The 12,570-nt window shown below is 35.2% G+C and overlaps 1 protein-coding gene across 7 annotated transcripts; it reads left to right on the top strand.

Annotated features, from left to right (window-relative positions):
• Nucleotides 1-8,184: 8,184 nt before the first annotated feature.
• On the top strand, nt 8,185-11,731 carry LOC110606611 (ubiquitin-conjugating enzyme E2-17 kDa). Of its 7 annotated transcripts, XM_021745498.2 has the most exons (7): nt 8,242-8,398; nt 8,490-8,585; nt 8,674-8,801; nt 9,414-9,518; nt 9,778-9,846; nt 10,703-10,770; nt 11,357-11,731. In XM_021745498.2, exons 2-7 carry the CDS (start codon nt 8,516-8,518, stop codon nt 11,385-11,387), a joined length of 471 nt encoding a protein of 156 aa, XP_021601190.1. In that variant the 5' UTR covers nt 8,242-8,398; nt 8,490-8,515; the 3' UTR covers nt 11,388-11,731. The 7 variants fall into 7 exon arrangements, with proteins under 7 accessions (XP_043809187.1, XP_043809188.1, XP_021601192.1 ...); XM_043953252.1 differs by lacking the exon at nt 10,703-10,770 and having other exon boundaries at nt 8,185-8,334; nt 11,360-11,731; XM_043953251.1 differs by lacking the exon at nt 10,703-10,770 and having other exon boundaries at nt 8,243-8,398; nt 11,360-11,731.
• Nucleotides 11,732-12,570: the final 839 nt, after the last annotated feature.

The raw sequence follows: 12,570 nt of genomic DNA, 5'->3' as shown, positions 1-12,570 counted from the left end.
TCCCCTGCATCTGTCTTGGTGCTGCTGTTGTCCATGTCTTCTTGCCTGCATAAACCAGCATTAATTAAGTTATCTTGATCAAAATCAAAAATTTATTGTCTTAAATCATCAATAATATCAAGGCCATAAACATGAGACACATCATTGGGAAATTTCATGGCATCATAAATATTGAACTTGATTACTTCCCCTTCAAATTCCATAGTTAATGTGCCATCATGCACATCAATTTTGGTTCTGGCCGTGCTTAAGAATGGTCTTCCAAGTAGGATGTCCGAGGTGGTGTTGCTTTTCTCCTCCTCCATGTCAATCACATAGAAGTCTGCTGGGAAGACTAGTTGGTCAACTTGGACCAACACATCTTCTAGGACTCCCTTGAGGTAAACAACAGATCGGTCAGCCAATTGGATCACTATACTAGTGCCCTTGAGTGTACCTGCATTTAACAGGTTAAAGATGAGAAAGTGGCATGACATTAATGGAAGCTCCAAGGTCACACATGGCCTTCTTTGTCCCCACGTTGCCTATTTTGCATGAAACGGGAAACATTCCTCTATCCTTGGTTGGAAACTTTCTTTGGATGACAGCTGAAACACACTCCCCCACACTTACTTTTTCTCGTTCAGCAATTTTCCTTCGGTTGGTGCATAGCTCTTTGAAAAATTTGGCATACCTTGGTATTTGCTTGACAGCATCTAATAGAGGTATGTTGATTTTCACCTTGCGAAGTGTCTCAAGTATTTCTTTTTCCTCTTTTTCTTTTTGAGATCTTGCAAATCTTTTGGGAAAGGGGGGAGGTACCTTGAACTTTTCTGCTGATTGTTGTATTGTTTTCTACCTCTGACTAGATTATGCTTGGTCTGTTGATTTGGGCAAATCGATTTCTACCCTTTCTGGTGATTTGGGCAAATCGATTTTGCCTGGCTGTCCTATCTGTCCACTGATTGGGTCTGTGATTTGGGCAAATCGATGCCCCTGATCACTTTCCGGCAATTTCTCCTCAGCAACCTGTTTCTGTATTTGGACAGATCGCTGCTCACCCTTGCTTTCTTGAAGCTCTTTCCCACTCCTTAGTGTAATGGCACTAACATTCTGCCTTGGATTGATTTCAGTTTGGGAGGGTAGCTTTCCTTGTGATTCAAGCTTACTCATTGAAGTGGCCATTTGACTCATTTGCTGCTCAAGATTTTGCACCGAATTTGCTAAGGATTTCACGATCTCTTCAAGGGGTGTATTGGACTTTTGAGGTGCAACTTGGACTTGATTTCTTTGCTGGTAGCTTGGATATTGATTGGCCCTTGCATAACTGAAATTTGGGTGGTCCCTCCAACCTGGGTTGTAGGTGTTAGAATAGGGATCATACCTTCTTTGCCCATTAAATCCTCCAAATGCATTGACTTGCTGGTCCTCTTCTTGAAGGGAAGGACATAGGTCAGTTGGGTGGTTTATGTTTGCACATATTCCACATGACTTTGATTGCTGAATTTACTGGACTTGTTGGTCTTGACCCACAACAAGACTACGGACAACATTGGTGAGATCAGAGATTTGGGATGCTAAAGTGGATGTATTCACCTCATTCACCCTTCTTGGTGGCTGTTCTTGGTCTCCAAATTGCTGAGAGGCTGCTGCCATGGTGGAAATTAAATTCCTTATTTCTTGAGGTGATTTGTCTTCAATTGATCCTCCACATGCTGCATCAATAAATTTTCTTTCTAAAGGTAGCAAACCTCCATAGAAATATTCAATGAGTGATTTGTTAGAAATATCATGTTGAGGGCAGCTTGTGCATAACCTTTTGAACCTCTCCTAGTACTCATACAAGCCTTCAGAATGTTTTTGCCTTATACCACTTATCTCTCGATGGATGCCAATGGCTTTTGAGGTTGGAAAGAATTTGCTCAAGAATGCTCTCACCATACCAGCCCATGATGTGATGGATCCGGGTGGCAAGTAGAATAGCCAATCTTTGGCATAGTCATCAAGGGAAAAAGGGAAGGCTCTAAGTTTAACATGCTCTTCTGAAATACCTTGGGGTCTCATAGTTGAGCACACAATGTGGAATTCCTTCAAATGCTTGTGAGGATCCTCATTTTCTAGGCCTCTAAATTTGGAAAGGAGATGGATCAGACCTGTCTTTAATTCAAAGGGTGTTGTCAATGGGGGATAAGTGATGCATAATGGTGCCTGATCTCCTGCTAGTATAGCTAGCTCTCGGAGTGTTCTCTCCCGTGGCTGTGGTGCAAGGATGGGCATGTTTTCAGCTTCTGCTTCAATTTCTTCATATGCAGCAGGTGGTTCTGCCATTGTGTGATTTCTTGCAGTAACCTGGAATTCGGTTTCTGGTTTAAATGCGGCAATAGGTGAATCTACTGGTGCAAAAAGTTCTGCAGCAGGGGCAGTAGCTATTGTATCAGATGGTGCAATGACAGGTTGAGTGGTAGACACCCGACTTGTTACTGTTGCTGATGAAGATACTCTTGAGGCTTGGTTCCTCAAGTTTGCTTGCTTTCTCAAGCTCTTGCCAGTGCCTTCTATCTCCGGATAGTAAAGAAGAGTTTCTTTACGGCCAGACCTGGTCATAAAGGGAAAATATGTTAGTTTAAATCAAATCCCTGGCAACGGCGTTAATTTTTGATAGCGGTTGTCGAAGCCGTCAAAAATAAATATATTATCAATCAACAAAATAATTTATAGATAGTGGCAATAGGGTCGAACCACAGGGATTTGACATTACAGATTTTTCTAATAATGACTTGGACAAGTAAATAACAAATAAATAAAAGAGGGGGTTTGATTTGATGATAATGAATTAAAACTAAATAGTAAGAGAAATCAATAATTTAAATAGTTGAGAATTTCAATGGGAGAAGAATTCTAGTTGAAGCATGGAACTAATTCAGTTGTTTAGAATTGATCATTGATTTTTTTTTATACTCCTATTTAATTCAATAAATTAGTTTAGGTTGCGAAAAACGCTTCCCACAGCCAAATTTCTCCTTAGTTTTAGTTCAATTAGGAGACGTTCACTAATCAAACACTAGTTAACAAGTTGCCAAGGAACGTCCTTGGGGTTTTTTACTTTTCAACTGTTAACTGCATTAAGACTTAGAGAAACCTAATTCTAACCTTGCCAACCGCGTGATCAAGTTTAGATTATGCAACCAAGTGTACTTGTGTTCAAACAATCTAAGCAATTACGAACCTAAATTATTTAAACTAACAATTTATCACTTATGTCATTAAAAGCAACATGCCTTAATTGATTCTAATAGCAAAGCAATAATAGCATGAAGAATAAGTTGCATAAATATTGAAAAATAGAAGTTTAATAATGGAGTTTTAAATCTCCCAATTCATCACAAATTGAATTTTCTCAACTTCAACTAGAAAAGAAGATGTTTAGCCACTCATGGTGGACAAAAATACAAAAAGAAAGAAGAAAAGAAGAGGAAGAGAGCTGTTGTGTTGCTTGCTGAATTTCTGCAGCAAATTCGAGGCCCCACTTTGCTGGTTTGTGGCTGTCTCCTTTTATAGGTGAAGAGTCCTAGTCCATTTAGGATTTGAAATCCTAATTTGACTTAGTCTTTTGTAGTCTTTTATCCTTCTTTGCTTTTGTATTTAATCATGAATAAATCTTCTTCTTGGGGAAAGTCTTTCTTAAGAGTGACTCTTGGAGATGTCATAGGATTGATCTTGAAGTGTTTGAAGTAGGATAGGACTTTAATGCTTTTGAAATTTGAATTTTGTCTTTTTCCCGCGCTGCTGTCCTTGCCTGTATCAGTTTGATTTGGGCAGTTGATTTGCCCAAATCGCTTTTGCAAGTCAGTCCCAGTTTTTTGCTTTAGCTTCCTGCGAGTGATTTGGCCAAATCACTTCGACCCAATCACTTTTCCAGCTTTCTTTCTGCACTTTTTCTCCAACTTTCCATTTTCTTCCTTTTCTGCAAAAACATGATGAAAATATAAATTAAGCTGGAAAAATGTGTAATTAAACAGTAATAAAGATAATAAAAATGTGGCTAAATTATATTTAATCAAATACCCCACACCTAACCTGTTGCTTGTCCTCAAGCAACAAATAACTTAGTCAATCAAGCCCCTTTTTCTTTTGAGGCTAAGTACCACTTAATCAGCCCCCTAGACTCCCAAATTGAAGTTTTACAGTGTAAGGTACATGCACTAAGGTTGTCCTCTCTTTTCTTGTTTCCTTTGACCCACCATGGCCAAGAGAAAGTTTTTGATTTGATCATACTTTATTCTTTCATTTTAGGCTTAATGCAACCCCTAAGAGTGACTTGCCCCGTTTTAAAGCATTTTATTCAGCAGCACTTTTTATTCTTGTCTGAAAAAGTCACTAACCTTTTTACGCAAAGGTGCATATTGGTGATACCCACCCCCGGTTACTCAGTTGGTCACTTGTTCAAGTGGCTACTAGCTCTGTTCATAGTCTTTGACCATCGAAACATGTTATGTTTTGTGCTTTTTGATTTTGCTGAGTTTTTTTTTTTCATAACAGTTTGGACAAATCAGCTCATAGAGAGTTACACTAACTTTTTATTGCATGTATATATTTTTCCCTTCACCATAGAGAGTGTAAAGATTCAATTTGAGAGAAAAACTTCCTAAGAGAAGGTAACACACTGTAATTGATTTAATTTAGGCTTAAAGGGTTGGAAAATTTAATGGGGTCATGAGATAGGAGGCTCTTTTAACTTTGTCATCTATGCTGAGTAGAGCAAAGGCTAAAATAAAATCTGTGTGCATGAAATCTATGTGTGTGTGCAGAAGTGAATATGAGTGCAAAAATGTGTGTGAAAAAATTTTGGTGTGTGTAAAAGAAAAAGAAGCAAAAAAAAAAAGCAAAAGATGGTGCAAACAGTGCAAAAATATTCCCCCAATACCCCCACACCTAGCCTAGGCATTGTTCTCAATGCAAAACATATAAAGGAAAAGAAGAGAGAAAGGGACTTCCTAGCCAGTGGGTGATTTGGTCAAGTGATTTTGGCAAATCACTCGGCCAAATAACTGGTGATGATGGTCTGCGTGCAGAAAATTATCCACCAGCAGTTGTAGCAGGTGCTCCATGTGTTACATCCTGTCTTCGATTCTGGTGAGATGAGCCTCCACCGAATGGTCTTGAGGTGCCTTTTATGTCCTCCAAGGTCCACCCAATTGCTCTTGTGTTTCCTCAACACCTTTAGGAGGCTTTCCTCTTCTTCTTGGCTTAATTGATTGGACACTATGACTGGTAGTGTTTTTTCAGCCTCCAAGTAGGCATATTGAAAAATAGAAGTTTAATAATAGAGTTTTAAATCTCCCAATTCATCACAAACTAAATTTTCTGAACTTCAACTAGAAAAGAAGATATTTAGCCACTCATGGTGGACAAAAATACAAAAAGAAAGAAGAAAAGAAGAGGAAGAGAGCTGCTGTGTTACTTGCTGAATTTCTGCAGTAAATTCAAGGCCCCCCTTTGCTGGTTTGTGGCTATCTCCTTTTATAGGTGAAGAGTCCTAGTCCATTTAGGATTTGGAATCCTAATTTGACTTGGTCTTTTATAGTCTTTTATCCTTCTTTGCTTTTGTATTTAATCATGAATAAATCCTCTTCTTGGGGAAAGTCTTTCTTGGGAGTGACTCTTGGAGATGTCATAGGATTGATCTTGAAGTGTTTGAAGTAGAATAGAACTTCAATGTTTTTAAAATTTGAATTTTGCCTTTTTCCCGCGCTGTTGTCCTTGTTTGTATCAGTTTGATTTGGACAGTTGGTTTGCCCAAATCGCTTTCGCAAGTCGGTTCCAGTTTTCTATTTCAGCTTCCTGCGAGTGATTTGGCCAAATTACTTCGACCCAATCACTTTTCCAGCTTTTTTCTGCACTTTTTTTTCAACTTTCTATTTTTTTCTTTTCTGCAAAAACATGATAAAAATATAAATTAAGCTGAAAAAATGTGTAATTAAACAATAATAAAGATAATAAAAATGTGGCTAAATTATGTTTGATCAATTTTATAATGATAATTCAAAATTTTATCTATTAAAACTTTTATTTTTATAAATTTTTATAGATTCACTAATCATATAATTAAATTAAAAATATTATTTAAAAACTAAAATTTTACCATTAAAGCGAATAAATATATAAAAATACATGCGTTGCACGTTCCCAAAAAGAAACTACTATATATTAAATTTATATATTTCAGATTTTTATTAACTCACTCTTATAATTAATTTAAATAATAAAAACATTATCTATTTTCAAATTTAAATGCAATCTTGTTGGCACACCCAGTATTCTCCTCTAAAATAGGAAGCAAGTTATGTATAGTAAATTCTAAATTTCTCACTTCATTTTTAAAAATAAACACAAATTTATGAATAGAATTGTGATTTTTTTTTTCCACTTTTCTTTTAATTTGAAGGAAGAAAATGAAAAAGGCTCAATTTGTTTTTCTTAAATTTTCTTTCCATCTTTATTTCTTACATTTTAAATAAAAAATAATTATGTAGATGCTTTGAAGAATTGTCAATGAGTTAAGGATAGAAATGGGATGAGGGCTATGGTCTTGGAATAATTTTTCAGACTTATCCTTTCATTGTGGTGGGATTTATAATCGAATAATTAATTTGATTGGTCCAAGGGTTTCAAAAGAAGATAATGAAAAGCTGATAGTAGCTTTTTGTGTGGAGGAGTTTAGAAAAGTTGTATTTCAAATGCATCTTGATAAGTCTCCACAGCTTGATGGGATGAATCTAACTTTTTTCAAAGAGTTCTAGCCTATTATTGGGAGTCTATGGTACTCTATTGCTTTAAATGGAGCTGAGTTTAGGGTCATTCTCTCTCGTTAACAATATTATATTTTGATGATATAGATATTATATGGATATTATAAATAATTTTTAAAATTATAAAAATAAAGTTTTATAATATAAAAAAATATTTTTATTATGAAAAAAATAATATTATATTGTTGAAAAAATAATATTGTATTTGATGATAGCTTATTTGGCTATTAGTAACGGTATAGAGACTTAATTGACCCAAAATTTTAAATTGACGTTGTTTGGCCCTTAAGTAAAAGTATAAGGACTTAATTAGATTTATATCCAATTAATTTTTTGTGGAGTTCAAACGGTAATGGTCAAAGAAAAATTTACTAGTAGTCGTTGTGTGTTGAATTTGAAAATATAGGGTTTAAGAATCTCTTTTCCTTTAATTTAGTAATGCTTGAAAAGCAAGGTTGGCAACTTATCTCTCACTAAAGTATTTCTCTCTATCGAATCCTTAAAATCGATAGATTTTAATTTTAGTTTCATTTGGAGGAGTCTTTTATAATCCTTAGGGAATGACTCTTTGATAAATATTTTGAGTTATCTATGACTTCGCAATAAGAATAATTTTTCATTCAAACCTCTCCAATTAATAGCTTGCAGAATTGTTTTTGCCTTAAATAATGAGGGTGGTTGAAATTAAAATAAACATCTGCTTACTGATTTTTTTTATTTTAAAGGATGTCATATTTCATTTAGTGTGACTGATAGTATAGACAGACAGATTTGCATTTCGTCAATAATAAAAAATATTTTATTAAATTGCGATGAGATGTTATTTTAATTTATGGTTCTTAGAGAATAAAAGACGATTTAAAAGATGCATATTATTTAAAAAGTTAAGAACTTTTTATACAGAGTTTTAAGAGGGTTATACCATCTCGAATAAATTTACTTAATAGATCTTATAAATTCTCTTAAACATGATATTTATATATATTTTTTTATATTCTACTATTTTTGTAGTGTCGAAAACTTTTTAATTTAAAGTTAAATTTTGCTTCTTTTACTTTTCAAAAATTTTATTAGGCATGTGTTGTGACTTCTGACTCTGCCTTTGTTGATAATGATGGTGTCATTAATGTGAAGGATATGGTCTCATAGAAATAAAATTGTGTGGCAGCATAAGGTTGTCAGTCCTTATGATATTATTTGTTAGGCTGTGTCTGTTACATCTCCTTGGGGCAATTATTAAGGACTTTGATGGTATTTTCGTCTCTAATCTGTAGGGCACTTATAATGGTTTTCTTCTGCCAAATCTTGTTGAAACTTTTTCCTTGAGGAAGTTTGGAATGCGAAATTGATTATTAATGCTTGTTTTTTACTTTAAATTTTATTTTTCATCGTCTAATAAGAAAGTCCATTGGGTTCAACCAAACAAAGCCTAAAAGATTTTTCTCTATAAAATAAAAAGAAAAAGTGGGAGAGCGTTGATTTTACGCCAAAACGGAGAGAGAGAGGGAAAATTCTAGAAGCAGAAGCAGCCATTTCTTCCTCTCAGGTCTATAATAGCCCTCTGATTCCACCCTTCTCTTCTACTTCGTTTACATTCTCTTTTCCTCTAGGTTTCTCTCTTTTTCTCTCTCTGAACCACTTCATCGCACTTATTCTTTACTTTCTTCAGCTGATCTGGTTCATGATTGTTATGGTGTTCAGGATTTTTTTGGTGAATTTGATTTGATATGGCATCAAAGCGCATTCTGAAAGAGCTCAAGGATTTGCAGAAGGATCCTCCTACCTCTTGCAGTGCTGGTATGATTGTCTTCATCACTCTCTCTACTTGCAGAAAAATTTTCAATTTTTTTGTTCTTATTTCTTGTTTTTATGACATGAAATATAGGTCCTGTGGCTGAGGACATGTTCCATTGGCAAGCAACGATTATGGGTCCTGCTGATAGCCCTTATGCTGGAGGAGTCTTCCTAGTTTCTATTCATTTCCCTCCTGATTATCCCTTTAAGCCTCCTAAGGTTTTTTTTTTTCAATGTTTGGTGTTGCTGTTTCTGGTTTTCAGTGGATATTATGTTGGGCTTACACATTTCGGAAGTAGAATCAGGAACCCATCAATGATAAGATGAATATTTTATGTTCTTTCCCATAATCTTGAGAGCTAAGATCAAAATTCTTTTCATTCGAGGTACTTAGGTTCTGATTGTAAGTGGTTCAAATGCATTTGTGGGTAATTTTAGTTATAAGAACATTTCCTTTAAAAAATTGTTGTATTCTGCTACTTTAGTTCTACGTTCGTTGGTTGATATGCTTGCATTTAAGTGATCCTTTTGCATGTGATAGGTTCGGGGTTCCTATCTGAATATGGTGGGTGTGCTTTGCGCATGTCCTTGATGATGTGCATGTGCTGTTCTGTATATCAATTTCCTAATCTCTTTTCCCTTAGTTACTGGTTCAAACTCCAGTTAGAGCAACATCAACCTATAAAGAAAACAAAATTTAGTGCTGTTGTTTTGTAAAATCTTTTCTTAGTATTGCATTGTCAGTTCTGTAGGCAGATACTACTTTGAACTTTAGTATTTGTGTGTTGCATTGTGAAAATGATGATTGTAATGACCAAAATGTAATCTCAGGTTGCTTTTAGGACAAAAGTCTTTCACCCAAACATTAACAGTAATGGAAGCATATGTCTGGATATTCTTAAGGAACAATGGAGCCCAGCACTAACAATCTCCAAGGTTTGATTTGGCCATTACGTTTTCTCTTGTTATATTTAGATGGTTATTAACTTTGGCATTTTTGTTAATCTGAATACTGGATAATTTGCAGTAATACATAAGCACTGGATACTTGATATAAGCATGCTTTGTGCACTATCTCGTGGTGATCTCTTAGTAGAGTTGACAATGACTCTTATTGTTGTGTATAGATTTTTTTTTTCCATTACTAATGAGAAAAATTATTCAAATTTCATTTGGATTGCTTGATTTCTTGCAGATGGCACATTCCTGTTTTAAGTTATATTTAGTAGAGAAGAGATTGGATAACATCAGTAGCAATGAAAAGGTCTCAAAGGTTTCAGTATTTGGTTCTTATTTATCTGAGAATTAGTTTGGTGCTGTAAGAACAGGGAGGATAGGGATCAAGCGAAATAAATTCTCAATCTTCACTTTTTTTTTTCAGTAATAGTATCATAATAAGATGAAAATAGAAATCCAGCCCTGTTTTATAGAGTGCTGTAAACCTAATAACATTAGGAGTAGAAATCCTAATTCTTTTCTAATTAGGAACATAAAACTAATGAAACTTCCTACACAAACTTAAACTAAAATAGTAATATAACAGTAAACCTTTAGATTTCCTATCTTCCAATTTCCAGTACTGCGTCATTTGGTCTATTCTATTCATGAAAGGTGGAGGTCTGAGATGGCAGCCTACTTCAAATCTACCTGCCACTATGGTGTTATGATCTCTTTCAAACATTTGACAATTTGATTCTCCAATTTATACTGGGACTATGAACATCTAGCTATATTTCTCACTATTAAATCAATTGCAAGTTATGAGCGTTTACAGAGTTTAGTCCTGTTTAATTTGCTAGGTCAGTAGTTGGGATTAGGATACAAATAGTGATTTTCGACAGGTCTTATTTTTGCACTTCATCAAACTTGGGGAACTGACCACCGCTTAGGGTTTTAAAACAGAAAAGAAAACTATAGCAGTAATGTCTTGTACAGCTCATTATATGTATCTAAATGCATTATATTAGAAATCTTGATGAAGTTACATGCAGGCCATCAATTGTTTCAGGGATTATTCATTTGTTATGCTGGAACCATATTTCTTTCATCCATGTTGGACTCACTTTTTACATTTTAAAGTGGCTCTGACGTGCTTGTGTTGGGTGGTGCATTATTTTCAGGTGCACAGAATAATTTTTTTCCTTCTTGTTTTGGAAATGGGGATCTCTATGCATGGTCTGCATGTGTGGTTGGTTATGCTTTTTTTTTTTTATTAGATTAAATACCTTGTTAATGCTGATATATCATAAGATTCATAGTGACATCTGCTTGCTGGGACATGAGCAAGTTAAGCTTAAATGTAAATAATGCAAGTTTTTGATGTATTCTACCATGGCATGATGGTGCTAAACCTAGAATTCAAACATTGATGCTATGGTTTATTTATGTCCTTGTGACTCTATAGATGCAATTGCATGTTTATGACATGCTACCACAAGTTTTACTTCTAGTTTGAATAGTTTTCCTTTTTCTCTGTGCCCTCATGGTAACATGATATTCAATTCCCTCGGAAGAAAATGTAATGTAACAGTGGTGGAAGTTACATAAATCTTTTTGGTGGAAGAAAACTCCAGAAGTTGGCTTGAGTTCCTGGTTGACTTTTTTTGGTTGGTTTAGCTTTGTGAGGGTAGACGATCCGACAATGAAGTGTTAAATTTAGCATTTAAATGTGTTACAACTTGAGAAGTGTTAAAGAGTATTTTGGGGTGGCCTGAGTACTTTTACATTTTGTAGTGGTGAATGAAATCTGTCATAGTAACTTTCTTTTCTTTCAGTAGGTTCTCTTGTCAATATGCTCTCTGTTGACTGACCCAAATCCTGATGATCCACTCGTGCCTGAAATTGCTCACATGTACAAGACAGACAGAGCCAAGTATGAGGCCACTGCCCGCAGCTGGACACAGAAGTATGCCATGGGTTGACCTGATCATCCCCTCCACCGAATTCAGAAGAATTTGCTACCCATGTTTGTTATATCAGTTAGATAAAATAACGGAAAGGCTCAAAGTGCCTTTTTGTTCTGATGTTTTTGCTGCAGACTCAAAGTTGGCAAGATCCTGTTAGTATGTGAATATTTATTTGAGAACAGGAAAGACAAAAAAACTGTAATATACGTTCTCTTGTCCAATCAACTGCTCTATTTATCTGTTTTTTGCGGTGTTATAAGTTGTGATTGGGATCCTTGACAGTAATGGCTTGCTTCAGTTGCCAAATCCTATTTGCAAATCAAAAGAAGGTTTATTAACTTTGCATGCAAGATTCTCTTAGAAATTGGAGAAACGTTTATACCTATTGTTGCCGAGTCATTAAAGCGAGGATGCTGTGGTTGAAAAGCTTCAGGCTGTACCTAGTAAAATCTTGTGTGCTTACTTGAATCTTTATCTATCTGATTAATGCTTCAGTTTTCTTCTTTAAAATAGCATTGTCATGATTCGATATGCGAAACTTCGTAGAAAGGCTACGCACGTCGCAGGCTGAATTTTGATGCATCTCACTTGCCCCATGTATTTCTTGCAATTGAAGATGGTCAAATTACTTGTTGATTGAGAAGCAAAAATGATTAAGATGGTACAACCATAATCAGTATGATCCATGTTGCATGATTATGTCGCTTAATTCAGTGCTCATATAAAGCAGAAACCTATGCATCTCCGAAGTGAAGGTCCCATGCTTAACCTTGAATTTAACCTAATTGGCAAGAGATTTTCAAGAGGTAAAATTTCAAATTCAAATCGAAATCCAAAGTGTGAAATGCATGGCTTTAAACTGTCACAAAGGAGAGGTGGGGCAGCAAATGATGATATTCTTAAGAAAATAATTGAGAGAGTTTAGGAGATGAGAGCAAAGGCATTCATCATTGAAACCTTATCGCTTAGATTAGAAGCATTGAGGAAGATTGAGGGGTGAGTTGGTGTGATACTTTGACTCCAACTCTATTATATTATTATTATTATTATATGAATGTGATCAATGCTTACACATGCTGGGC

The sequence above is a fragment of the Manihot esculenta genome, chromosome 18, assembly GCF_001659605.2.
Source record: "Manihot esculenta cultivar AM560-2 chromosome 18, M.esculenta_v8, whole genome shotgun sequence".
Lineage (NCBI taxonomy): Eukaryota > Viridiplantae > Streptophyta > Magnoliopsida > Malpighiales > Euphorbiaceae > Manihot > Manihot esculenta.
The sequence above is the reverse complement of the archived record's forward strand: the minus strand, read 5'-3'. Positions and strand labels throughout refer to the sequence as shown.

Coding starts and splice junctions, on each gene's coding strand:
- LOC110606611 (XM_043953252.1), top strand. CDS start 8,516: ATGGCATCAAAGCGCATTCTGAAAGAGCTCAAGGATTTGCAGAAGGAT. Junction 8,586..8,673: donor TCCTACCTCTTGCAGTGCTG/GTATGATTGTCT, acceptor CATGAAATATAG/GTCCTGTGGCTGAGGACATG. Junction 9,519..9,777: donor CAGCACTAACAATCTCCAAG/GTTTGATTTGGC, acceptor GATTTCTTGCAG/ATGGCACATTCCTGTTTTAA.